The sequence below is a fragment of the Pyxicephalus adspersus genome, chromosome 8 (assembly GCF_032062135.1).
Source record: "Pyxicephalus adspersus chromosome 8, UCB_Pads_2.0, whole genome shotgun sequence".
Lineage (NCBI taxonomy): Eukaryota > Metazoa > Chordata > Amphibia > Anura > Pyxicephalidae > Pyxicephalus > Pyxicephalus adspersus.
In genome coordinates, this window is record NC_092865.1 from 53,309,056 (window position 1) to 53,322,039 (window position 12,984).

The 12,984-nt window shown below is 39.3% G+C and overlaps 1 protein-coding gene across 3 annotated transcripts in view; it reads right to left on the bottom strand.

The window, feature by feature from the left end:
* Positions 1-5,345: 5,345 nt before the first annotated feature.
* BRPF1 (bromodomain and PHD finger containing 1) overlaps positions 5,346-12,984 on the bottom strand; it is a 34,079-nt gene continuing 26,440 nt past the window's right edge. For 2 of the 3 annotated variants that reach the window (XM_072420682.1, XM_072420680.1), the window contains exons 12-15: positions 12,043-12,167; positions 10,469-10,590; positions 10,116-10,270; positions 5,346-8,955 (exon numbers count right to left, since the gene is read on the bottom strand). In XM_072420682.1, coding sequence (XP_072276783.1) covers positions 8,772-8,955; positions 10,116-10,270; positions 10,469-10,590; positions 12,043-12,167 — 586 coding nt within the window. In that variant the 3' untranslated portion in view covers positions 5,346-8,771. The remainder of the gene's footprint in view (positions 8,956-10,115; positions 10,271-10,468; positions 10,591-12,042; positions 12,168-12,984) is intronic. The other variant, XM_072420683.1, reaches the window with a different exon arrangement.

Here is a 12,984-nt window from a genome sequence, read left to right on the forward strand (position 1 = left end):
AGTAAAGCTGAACTGTATTTCTAAATAAAAAAAAAGTAGCCTATTAAGTGTCAAACATTTTCAGTGCTGTACTGAATCCATAGCAAATATTAGAAAAAAAATAGCTAATTGAAAAATCAGTCAGTTCATTGCTTTTGTTTACATAGACAACCTTGTTATAATATAAATGGACAGCATGGTTGCTCAGTGGTTAGCACTTTGGCCTTTGCAGCGGTGGGTCCTAGATTCAAATTTCGTCCGGAACTCTATCTGCATGGAGTTTGTAGGTTCTCCCCGTGTTTGCGTTGGTTTCCTCCCACATTTGAAAAACATGTAGTTAGGTAATTTGGCTTTCCCCAAAAAAATTGTCCTTAGACTGTGGTAAAGACATATGACTATAGTAGGGACATTAGATTGTGAGCTCCTTTGAGGAACAGCTAGTGACATGACTATGTACAGCGCTGTGTAATATGTCTGCGGTATATAAATACTGTGTAATAACAATAATTATAACAAAATTATACTGTAGGTGTGTGCATATAATTGCTGCTTTTCCATTGAAGTTACAATAATTCTTGGTGCAGGATTGCAAACTATTGCCACATATACGACTTATAATAATAATTCCAGACCAGGTCTGTTGGATCACCAAGGTTCTGCCATGATGAACAAGCTCCAGTCTTCAATAAGTGTTATATCAGGGTCTGATTTATTAAAGCTGTCCAAGGCTGGAGAAGATAGTTTCATCAGTGAAGCTGAGTAATCCAGCAAACCTGGAATGGATCTGGTCCAGGATTCAAAACTTTTGCTAGCAAATAACTTTGCATTTCAGGTTTGCTGGATCACCCAGCTTCACTGATGAAAGTGTATCCTCTCCAGCCTTGGAGAGCTTTATTAAATCAGGCCCGTTGTGTCTTGGGCATCTAAAGACCCATTTAATCCACGTGTGGTTCTGCATTTCCCAATGATGGCTCAAGCCAAGAGCAAACTGAACTCCATTGTTTCCAATAGGCTACGTTTGTGATGGTTGAAAACAGAACAAGATGAATTTTAACAGAATACATGGCATTCACTATACACAAGGCACTTTGAATAAAAACCGATAATCGATAACCCCTGTAAATAGAAGTCATTGTGGACACACTACATTCTAGCATGGTTACATTGGGTGGGTTAAACTTTACTAATTACCTTCAACCTTCCTTCAACTACATTCTAGCACATTCTGTGCTGAATGATCTAGATTGCATCCCATTGGAGAAGGGAAAGTGTCTGTTTGCCCGCAGCATTTTAACATGTTCTGTACAAAGTGAAGTAAAACTTCTTTCATATTACTAGGCTTTCCCCCAGCCACTCCATTCTGTGTGGAGCAGCCTAGATTGAAAGTTGGAGGAAGGACAAAAAAAATTGTAATAAGGGGGAAGTTGCTGTGCTTCTCTTGCCCATTCCATTCTAGCCTGCTCTATGCAGAATAGGAAAGAATGGAGCAGATGAATGGAGACAGAATGAAATGTGGTCGGGTAAAGGAGACAAAATGCAGTCCTCTGGTCCTTTGCGTTCCTATCTGTTGTGTACAGGATATAATAGAATGGTTGGAGTGAGGCAGAGTGCTATCCTCCTCTCTCCCACTCTAATCTAGCCTGCTCTGTGTAGAATAGGATTGAATCAAGTGGTTGTGGGGAAGCCGAGTAAAATGCCAGGTAATGAAGGCAAAATGCTTCCCTCCTCTCACCCACCTGATTCTACCTGTTCTGTACACAATGTGATAGAATGGAGTGGTTGGAGGGAGGCCCAGTCAGATATTCATCCTAGTCTGAATACCTCTCATGCAAGCTAAATGGAGCACAAGCTAGGTCCCCTTTCGCTTTGTGCTTACCTGGCCAAGTCAAGCCCCTGCCCAAACAAAGTGCCCCACAGCAGCTCTTGCTGGCATCTGATGTCATTGTAACCTAATTAGTTGGAATTACAGAATGACAACTAACAAAATCTTTCAGTTCATCGTACCATGTTGGCTTTCAATACATTTCTGGAAGGGTTGCGACTATTATTACTGTTGAGACCATTGTGCCAACTGAAGGTTTAAAATAGTATTATTGCAGGACTGTATAGCTAAGAATTAATTCGAGCCATATTTATTTGTATTTCTTAGAGTTGTATTTCTTCTTCTATCTACTTAGTTTAATTGTAACCAGATGGCGAAAATTGTAAATTCTTTGAAATACAATGTATGCCTTACAATGTATCAAATAACACCATATATGGCTAAAACTTAAATAGCTGTACATGAATAACATAACCTCTCGTGTATAAAAGGACCGCCTTGTAAAATAAAGATCAGAGTATATTTCTAAGACCATACTGTGTGTGCGTGTGTTATTGGGATATCTCTCCAGACGTCTGTCTCTCTGGTGAAGGAGAAGTCAGGGTGCATTCGAGGAACTAGAAGTAGAAGCAGATCCTTACAGCAACGATTTAAGATATCATCTCTTCATGCGATTGTCTTGCAGGCTTGCTGGATTTCTCATAGAATGTGTGGAAGCTACTGCTCTGCAGTATTAGGAAGGAGACTTCTCTAGATTTATCATCCACCCAAGTCTTTCAAATGCAAATGAAGGGATCTTCCATGGGCCAGTGGGAGAATATAATCTGAGTAATGATAATAATGAATCCCTTTTTGACCAAGAGAGGCTACATCTTCCAAAATCACCTTTGTAAAAATTTTGGGTGACTTAGTGAGCCTGAAGGGCATATAACTGCCTCACTCCAACTAAAGAGCATACAACTGGAAAAAAATAAAAAGCAGGCCTGAATTCAGAGCAAAATAAACTTCTGAAAGGGGTTGCAAGGGGATGGTATGTTCTCCCTGTGTTTGTGTGGATTTCCCCTGGGTACTAAGATTTCTTCCCACGTCCCAAATACATGCAGTTAGGTTATTTGGCTTTCCCTCAAGAAATATGGTAATGCAACATAACCATGACATTAGATTGTGAGCCTCTTTGAGGGACAGTTAGTGATATGACAATGGACTTTGCAAAGCAGTGTGTAATATGTTGGCACTATATAAATACTGGCTAATAATATGGAAGTAGGCATCTAACTGATGGAAAAAAAAACAATTCGCTGGCAGAACTGCTTGAAGGACTTATGGAGGTTTCATCTCCAAGGATCTGCTATTTCACTCTTTCCATGACAATTATTGAACGTGTGTACGTAGCCTTACTTTTCCCTTCCATACTTTTGACCTTGCTCAGGAAATAATTGTGAATTTAGAGTTAAGAGTGTTTCTAAATGAAAGGTGCAAAGATTTTATCAGGCTGAGAGAAAAATGGGCAACATGGTGAAGGGATTTTAGTATTGAATAGGTTAGGAGGTGTAGGGAATATGGATTGCTCTGCTATACTAAAAGAGCAAGACATTTTTTAAAGCTGACCAAAGTTCAGTTTTACATAAACACATAACAACAAACGTATATACCATTTTTTCCCAGAAAACTATTTTCTGGTAACCTAAAGCAGAACCAAAGTTCCACTTTTAGGAATCCATAATCAGAGAGGTCATTATTGCAGAAATAGATAGGCAATGTCCCTTCTACAATAATCTCTCCTACCTGCCTGATCGGTTCGGGTTTCTGAAAATGGAGAAAGATGGAGGCACCCTGCAAGTGAACATGGACAAGTGAGTACAGGTGTAATCAAAGTTTAGTTCCGCTTTAAGAAACTTTTTGTACTCCAAGGCAAAAAGCAATAATTCCCCGCAAACTTGAGTTTCTCTTTTCTTAAAGAAATCAATAAAACAGTGCACGCCTTTTTTATGCCACAGGCCAAAATAAATAAAATACAAAAACCAGCTGATCACAATGCAATTATCACATTGCCTAGTCAAAATTTAATATTAACAACTCAGTAGAAAAGCTACATTCCTGTATTTGAAAGAAAAAAAATTCTGTATATTTGATATACTTGTAAAAAATAAGTGTAAGCTTGCACCTGCAAATTAAAATATTAAAATCTTAACCATTCCAAATGGACAGAATTTACGTTTTTAAGAACAATATATTTCTCCTTTGGAAATAAATACAAAAACAGAAATATGTCATAGGACTTAAAAAAAAAAATATATATATAGGTTAAATGAAAGTTCTACTTGACCGTCTAAGTGTATTTTTATAATACAGCTTCCTTTGTTAAGTCAGGTCCACTTTAATCACACAGGAAGAGGGATGGTGAATGAGGATGCTGAGCCAAGTTACCCCAGTCATCTGTGGGTATAGCGGCGTGTTGGTCACATGAAGATGCCAGGGCATTCCAATTGTCATTTCATTGTGGCAGGAGTTATGTTTGGGAACATGTAATTAGGAATGTGACTTGGAAAAAAAGACCTTAGCTTACTCAGCACCTGCAAACCAAAACTGTTATGGGTCATAGGAGCCAAACTCATGATCAAATGGCATGACAAGGTAAGGAAGCCTTTTGCTACAATTGGCAGGTAAGATACAGCATAGGTTACAGAGAATCTGCATCTTTAAACATTCGGAAGAGTTCTTTTTAAAGCCCACTGTGCCCACTCACGGATACCTTTGCTCCATTCCTCCAAGCACCCTATTTTGTATACCAGTAGGAGCCCATGGGAATACCTAGTAATTTGGGATAATGGGAGTCATGTCACCCTCCCCACTTCACCCAGGCTGCAATGTTCAGATCAAGAAACGTGGACCAGAACGCCAACCTGGCATGGAAAAAAGAAGGCTATAACTAACTCTAGAAGCACAGAATATAACTGGGTATTAAAACTTTAAAGAAAGGATAACAGAGACCGTTGATTCAGGGAAATCTGATTACCTCACAAGAGGAGCTGCTGGAGCAAATTTTACCAGGGTTTTTTTTTGCCTTCCACTGGACCAACTGTCCATAGGGTTTTATATCTGGGATATGTTTATTACCCCAGTGGCTGAACTTGATGGACCTATGTCTTTTTACAACCTATGTTACTATGTACCAAACAGTAATGGAGTGGGTATGGTCAAGCTTTGAAGAAGACTCGTCACTTACATCACTGCTTGCATCACTTCCTTTCCAACTGACCTTTACCCTCTACCACAGCTAAATCATTTTCTGAATTCTTTATGTCTGGGGGTGTCAGATACCTGGCTCCTTCCTAAGTCCATTATCACTACTGTGTTCTGTCAAAAGTAAGGATTAGAAATGGTCATCAACACTCCAGAAGTGTCACAAGATTTCTTAGCATTCTATACAAAAGGCTCAGTTTTATTTAATAGAAAACCTTCCCCAGGCTGTGTGAATAAAGCAGACCCATTTTTAGAGTTAAGTACCGCTTTAAAAAGAAGGGCTCCATGAACACAAATTCCATTCTGTGTTTCAAACCGCTAAGCTTTATTAATAAACAAATATTTCTACTATGACAATAAAGAAAAAAAACGATCAGGTATTAAAACAAAACAAGATCCCATATGTTTACAAATGAGAATAATTTAATTCTCCTCACACATATACATTATTTACATAGACATGCTCGAGTTAGGAAAGTATAAAGGCCCAAAGTATACCGAGGGCTTCTAAAGGCCCGATAGCCATTAAGGTCTCCTTTGCAGCACATCAATAACAGAATGCTGAAAAGGAAAAAAAAAGGAAAGAATTCTGTTTGGCTACAGAGCCATTACAAAGCTTCTTGTTTAGTTAAGACCAAATAATATAACCACTGCAAGGGCAGACATTTTGTGGGACAAAGCAGAAACCAGCCTGAGGAGGGTAAAGTTATGAAAACTAATCGGATTACTATGGGTTTCCGGCACACCTGCTGTTCTTTTGAACCAAAATCATTTGCAACATTGCAACCTTCACCCTCTTAAGATCTGTACAAGCAGCCAATGGACTTCAGAAAATTGTCGCTGGAAACAATCTTTCATGATAGTTTCCACTGATAGATAAATGAATGAAGTGAGGGAAAAGGAGGAACCCCACTGTGTTTACCTCCATGGGAGCAAACAGCGGACGTTCATGAATCTGTCATGATGAACAACGTTGGGGGACTGCTTTACGACCATTTGTCTTGGGTGACGAATGTCAGATGTTTGTACATAGCTTCACAGAGCTAGAATGTTGTGAATGTCTGGTCCTCTGAGTGCTGTGGTTTGAGCCACTAGCTTGAGCATCAATACATTTTCCTTTAGGATGGTTTTAACCCTAAATTGCACAGGGAGATTGGACAATTAAAACTTCTGGATGTTAAGGTACTTTAGGCACCACTATTTTTTTTTTTCTTTTTTGAAGTGACACTGTCTCCAGAAAAGTCAAGTCTACCTAAAATTCAGATTATATGGGGGTCTTTTTTCCCCACAGGTGACAGTAGTAAAGTCTTCCATTTCAAGAATGGGAGCCATGTGGCCATGGGACACAGAATGGCTTTCCCCTTCACGCACAAACAGCTCCTGTTCTTTAGGAGCCAGCAAAATTTGAGAAATAAAAACACAGTTCTTAGAAGTTGGCCTTGCAAATGTTGGCTTCTTTTTTTTGCAAAACAGGGAGGAGTATAACTAGGGGTTGAAAACATGCTGATATGTGGGCTTAAAAAAATGACACCATGACACAGCTAACACCTACCAGTTTTGTCAAAGGAAGTCTGGCTGTCTGCTATCTGGTGAACAATCCCGTGTACAACCTATGGCATCTATAGCTGGTTTAATGGAGTCTGTCAACTGTAAAGAAAAGGTCACAGTCACCCCATTATGTGCAGCTCTTCCTTTGTAAACTACAGTTCTCTGCAAGGCAAAATTTGGAAGACGGGGCATTGTGTAGTCTCACTCTGGACACCCAAAATGTTGGTTTGGTCTAATTGGCTGGAAGCATTACCCTACATTATTCAGTAAGAAAGCCCCATGGTCATGTGACTAGCATAGTTGATGCATAGACAAGAAATGTAGGCATTATCCAAAGCAAAGTTAACATCCTCTGTAGCTGGCTTGTAGAACATTACATTTCTGAAGTCCCACAACTGACAGAGCCAATAGTTGCATATTTGTGGACTAAATTGGTTTCCTTCAAACATCTGTTTACAGTAATCCATTTTTTTTTTTTACAGTTCTTTATGATATTGGCTTGTTTTAGGCCCAAATAATTATGTCTCTCACAGTAGAACTCGTAGCAGTGACCTCATGATTGTTCTAAACATCAGCCTGTGGAGGGAACCCAGCAATTCCTGAAGAGTTGGGTCACAATACAGGGGTTGCCAACCGCCTACAATTTCTTACCACCCAGCTTTGGAAAACTTCTGGGACAAACATACTAGACCTCAACGTAGCAGCATGTTGTGAGCTGTACAATACCTAGACACCTGACATTATTTCTACTTCCTAGATATCTTTGTTGTTGGGCAACTTTGATATTTGAAATGGTAATTCATAAAAGCTACAAATGATTTACAGTTTTTATTGTCTGTGTAAAACACCATTCCTTACAGTAAGACTTCCTACATTATAGGAGGTTTTAACGCCATCTTGGATGAAATCCCCTTTCCCCTGACACAAATGCAAAGATTTACTTTTTTACTGGACCTTGTCCATAAATACCAAGAACTGTGTTATTTGGCCAGTGTCAAATTAAACCTGTCTGTAAAATGACAACTGAGGGAATAAATCATAATGTTGGCTGTGGTAATCCTAACCTACACCTAATATAGACAAGAGTTTCCATTCACTATGATATAATGCATGTGTTATTTACCACAAAGTAAAGACGCTCTTATTGACGGTTGCTGCTAAGACAACTGTCAATATGGCAAATATTGATCATTATAACTTAGTAAATATTTTATAGGTAAAATTGGGACCAGGCTAGACAATCAATTATTTATGTATTGTAACAAGCAGTAAATAAGCTTTAAAACAAGCACTCAATGACCAAGCTAGAATCAGCTACTGCAGAGTAACTCATATAGATATGCAGCTTTTATAACAGAACTGTAACTTTCCACAGGTTTACCTACCCTTACACCCCTTCACAGGAGAGAGCTGACAGCCTGCCAACCTTAAATGTCTAAAGTCAACATAGAGCAAGGTGCGGAAAGTTAGAGGCAAGAGAAGCTTGGAGACTTCAGTGCTCCCATTGTGACAATTGACAATGCATTGCATGGTTCTTATAGCTGTTGAGGTTACTGAGCACTTGTTTTAAAGCTCCTTTAGAGCTTGCTTTAGTACACAATAAAATGTCTAGTCACAGTTCTACTTTAAACCTAGGACCTAAATCATTTTTTTCCTCTGGTGCAAGCTCACTACTTTTGTTTACAAACTCTGCACATACTAGGCGCATAAGACTGAAGGGATGGAATATCCCAATGCTTCATTGAAATCAATAAACAGCTCAATATACAAACAAGATTAAGTCTGTACACTGGAATCCATGATTGATGTGTAACTAGCAAAAGGATAGCCGACCCCAGTAGCACATCTGTTACCTCCAGAAGACAGGGGCCCACTTTACATGGTTTATAATAAAATGGTCAACCAGCGACCATAGGGACATGTTTTCAGAATGTCAACATCTTCATTATGTTTGTTACTTTCTAAGCCCTATCTGTGCTCACAGCAATCCACAAAAAGGTAGCACTGACCCTCTCTATTGTGGTCAGGCTACTTGAAAACGCTTGTTCATTTATCAAGCGCTACTTGTTTTAAGGTAACCTCTCTGGTTTGGGTTAGCGCATTTTTGCTTCTAGCAACAGGAACAGAGTTGAGACACAGGAGGTCAGCAATAAAATGCCACAGAAGAGAACAGAAGGTGCTAGTCGCTTTCACTCGTCTCACTGCTCTGTGTGCCTTGAACTTTGTTGCGGTGCTGCACGGCACGTTCATAGGCAATCTGCACAGATTTACGAATGTTCGACTTTCTCCCTTCCAACATTTTTTCCTTATCCAGCTCGCGGTTCAACCCCAATGGTACCAGCTTTGTTCTAGGCAGCCATTGCCTGCAAAGACAAATAGGGAATATTACAAACAGAGAATACAAGTTTTACAAGGAACTTTGGGCAAAAGCAATATATATGCTCTAGTATGTTGAAAGCATTATTATACAGCAGTTTTTTTTTTGTTTTCCTCTGTAGCATGCCTGTTCGTTCTTTTTACACTTTTACTGAAATCACACAGCACTGTTGTCACCCTGTGGAAAAGGTAGTTTTAAATGAAAATGTCATTTTAAATGCCCTTTATATAAAAGAAAAAAAGCCAAAAGCCAAGTAATTGTATTTTCAAACAAAATGTAGCTATACTGCATCCACTTTATCTCCATACTAAACATTTATACTTACTGAAATTCTGACAGTCTCAGCTCCTATGTTTACATCAAGTGCAATAAAGCCTCATAGACTTCTTTGGAGCAGATAGAAAGAATATCAGATAACAGGATATCAGCTACACAGAAGTCTGTGGGACTTTATTGTGAAGAATTGCTGAATATACCAAAAAGAGTAAGAGCTGAGGGTTTTGGAACCTCAGTAAGTTCAATTCTGTGGAGGATCTGGGTTCCTCAAAACCACTTTTTGGTGCAATTAGGTTAGGCTTTAAATCCCACCCAAACCAATTTATACTCACCGCTATAGTCCCCCCCACTTCTTGTGTCCAGTACTGCAAAAAACATAATGCATAAGAAACATGTGTCTGTCTTCTACGGTGCTCTGTAGGCGCATAACAGCGAACCAGTAGGCCATCACAGCTCCCCATGATGAAAGAGGTGATATCAACGCTACCCCTCTAAGCTCTGACACCGGGTGCTTTGACAGTCACAGAAGAGAAGAGTAAGGGAGCAGTAGAAAGGTCATATAATGTTGTGTGTATGTGTGTGTGTGGGGCTGGGTGTGTGTGTTTGTGTGTGTGGGGTGGGGTGTGTGTGTGTTTGTGCATGTGTGGGCTGTGCGCATCTATGAATTTAATTATTTTGCAAAGTAAATCATTGGCCAACAGCAACAATAACAGACACCTATGCAGTAAAAAAAAACAAATAAAAAGAATGCCACATTGGTTTTTATAGGACTGATAAATGACTATGGGCCTGAGGCAGTATCAATGCAGGTGCCACATAGATGACATGTTCTGCACAGTCCACAATGATATCCTAATAACCAACACTCACCAAGTCCGTTTATTGTCAAAAAACAGAACGAGGTAGAGATGCTCTTGTGCTTCTTGTGTCATCTGCTCTCCTAGTTTGAGAACATCTACGGGTGGTACAGGAATGGGAACCCCGTGGTGAAACACTCCTTCTCTGGGCATCTTTGGGTCGATAATCTTAAGAAAAGAAAGAAAGAATTGGTTAAACTTTTGCAAGGCCTGGACTTTTGCAACATACAAATTAAAAGACACAATAAACAGCATTAAGATAAATTTGTTGGTAAATTTAGCCGACCCAGGGTGATCATTTAAAGCGGACAATTATACAACTACTGTAACATGAAACAGAATAATAGGGGAGGAACTGATCTCTACCAGAGCTGGATAGGAGGGGTATCCCCGACACTTGGCCCACACCAAGTCTAAGGCTTCTAGAGTGGAGTCTTCGTCTTCGGACAGCCACCCCGCCCCACGTCCCTCCATTCCTTTGCGTACCACTATCAAACAACAAAAAAGGTCACAAGTCATAGGTCTGCCTGGAATCTCACAAATCATACAGTATATAATAAAATCTTATAAAGAATATATGAATGGAAGAAAAAAACTATTGCTCTGCTGTTTCTGTACCTAAGGGCCTTATACCAAAAATACCGCCAATAAAACACAAAAAGAAAAGGAAATTATCAACTGTTCCTTAGGTGAACCTGTGGCCAAGCTTTGAACATTAAGGCATTTACAGATGATTATTTATTCCTAACAAGCTGTAAACGAGCTTTAAATTGTATCTGAACCAAAAACAAAAATGTAAATTCTGCCCCTCCTCAGTCCTTAGATGTGGTGCCTGCATTAGCTTTCTGCTAGCTTTAGCTTTTTTACCTGGTCATCTTGCCCGTAACACACTTTCAGTCTATGGTATTTATAGAGGGAGCAATGGTTGCCACCCTGACTGACAAACTTGTCTACGTCACTCAAACTTTACATAAGGATGGAGAAATCAGTATTTCAGGAAGATGCCATTGTTCTGGTATTTTCTGTACATGCTGAAAATGTTCCTGAAAGTTTTTAAAGCCACCAATGAGTAGTAAGCTACAATGTATTATCTTCTTTATTCTTTGGTTTATATCTACTTAACAAGAAGTCATTGTTCTCTGTATCTGCAGGTTACTTGTCCATAGCCTGGGCACAGATAGACTTAAATATGGCAACAAAACAGGGTGAATCACTCACTGAGTGGTTTTATCTTGCTGAGAACATCGTCTTAAATACCAGAACTGCTAAACTGCTGTGGCCATTTAGGAGTCAAGTAATAAAATCGGGCCACCTCTACCCATGGGACTTTCTACATTCTGAGTGACTCAACCCTTCAATCTCAACCAAGAAGACTGAACTTTCTGCTTTGAGTGGGCATAATAATTAAAAGAGAACATGACATACTTTGTTAAATAGACAGAGGCACCTGCCACCGTGGTATACTCATGATATATACATGCCCATCCCAGTATTTTTTTTTAAGCTGGATGGGAAGAAACTGTAGGCGGGTGGCAGCCCCTGTATTGTGACCCAACTCATCAGTAACCACCCAAAAACAGCCGGGTGTTTGCTGAAAAGTGCTAAAAGGGGCTGGGGAGAACACTGCATGCTCTCTCACCACCTCCCTACTATTGAAATACACCCCGAGTTAGCACTTGTGTCTGGGTTTACCCAGTTTGATAACATTTCATTGCTCCCCCACGTGACAGTGTTCAGACCTAGCTATAGGCCATTAAGGTCAGAACATTGTCACACATGGAAAGGTCTAAAAAAAAAAAAAAAAAAAAAGAATACTTTAATGAAAGTGTACAGACTGGGTGGGCCAAGTGTTTTTTTCTATCAGTTATTATGGGTAAAATATGTGACAACATAAAACGTGTTGTTAGTTTAATGTGTACTGTTCTGAAGGTGGTACTTACAGCCATGTCGCCCTCCCAAGGAATAGGACTCATTTTCAGTTCCTGATGTGTCCTCGCTGCTGTAGTCATGGTAATTCTCTCTTGAGAAGGATGGTTTACCCCGTCCCTGTTTAGAAGGTGTTGTGCTGCAAGGAAAAAAACTTAAGTTGACATAAAAGAAAACTCCACTTTTGTTAAAAAACACACACATTTTTATATATATATATATATATATATATATATATATATATATTATATATATATATATATATATATATATAAACAATTATAAAGCTAGATAAGAGAATAATAAAAGCCAATTTGTAATTGAATGTATTAAAAATGAATTCCTGTGCTGTGAAGAAGAATCATGTGCAACAGGAATGTCAATTTGGTAAAATACTCCCTAAGGCTTTAAGGAGAGGCACAAAAATTCAGTATTTCCATTTAGGACACAGAGATTTGCTTAAATATTACAATAAGCAAAATCTCCACTGGCCCTGCACAATGTTCTCTTCTTTCAGAAGTGTTTATTTACTCTGTAATGGTCCAGTACCACCAACCCTATGTGGCTGCCTGCACATCCAAAACCGTGGCACCTAGCAGCCTCTGGGGAATTTGTATGTCGATACAATAGGAGGCTGTTATAGTAAATAACATGGTAAATGGTCGGGCACTAAGATCTCTGTGTTTGCTGTGGAGGAACGAAAGTTGTCTGAACAGAGCCCTGATCTCAACTCACTAAAGAAAACTTTGGGGTAAATTAGAACGCACTTTGTGAGCCAGGTGCTCTCATCCAACAAAAGCACCTAACCTTAACAAATGCTATTTTAGCTTGAAGGGCACACCTTCCTAAAACCTCACTGCTGAATTGTGGATTCTTACAGAAAGCTTGACAAAAGGATGCTGAGCTGCTAAGCTAGCTGACAGCCATGTAAACAAGTTCTAAGCACGCTCTGAGCG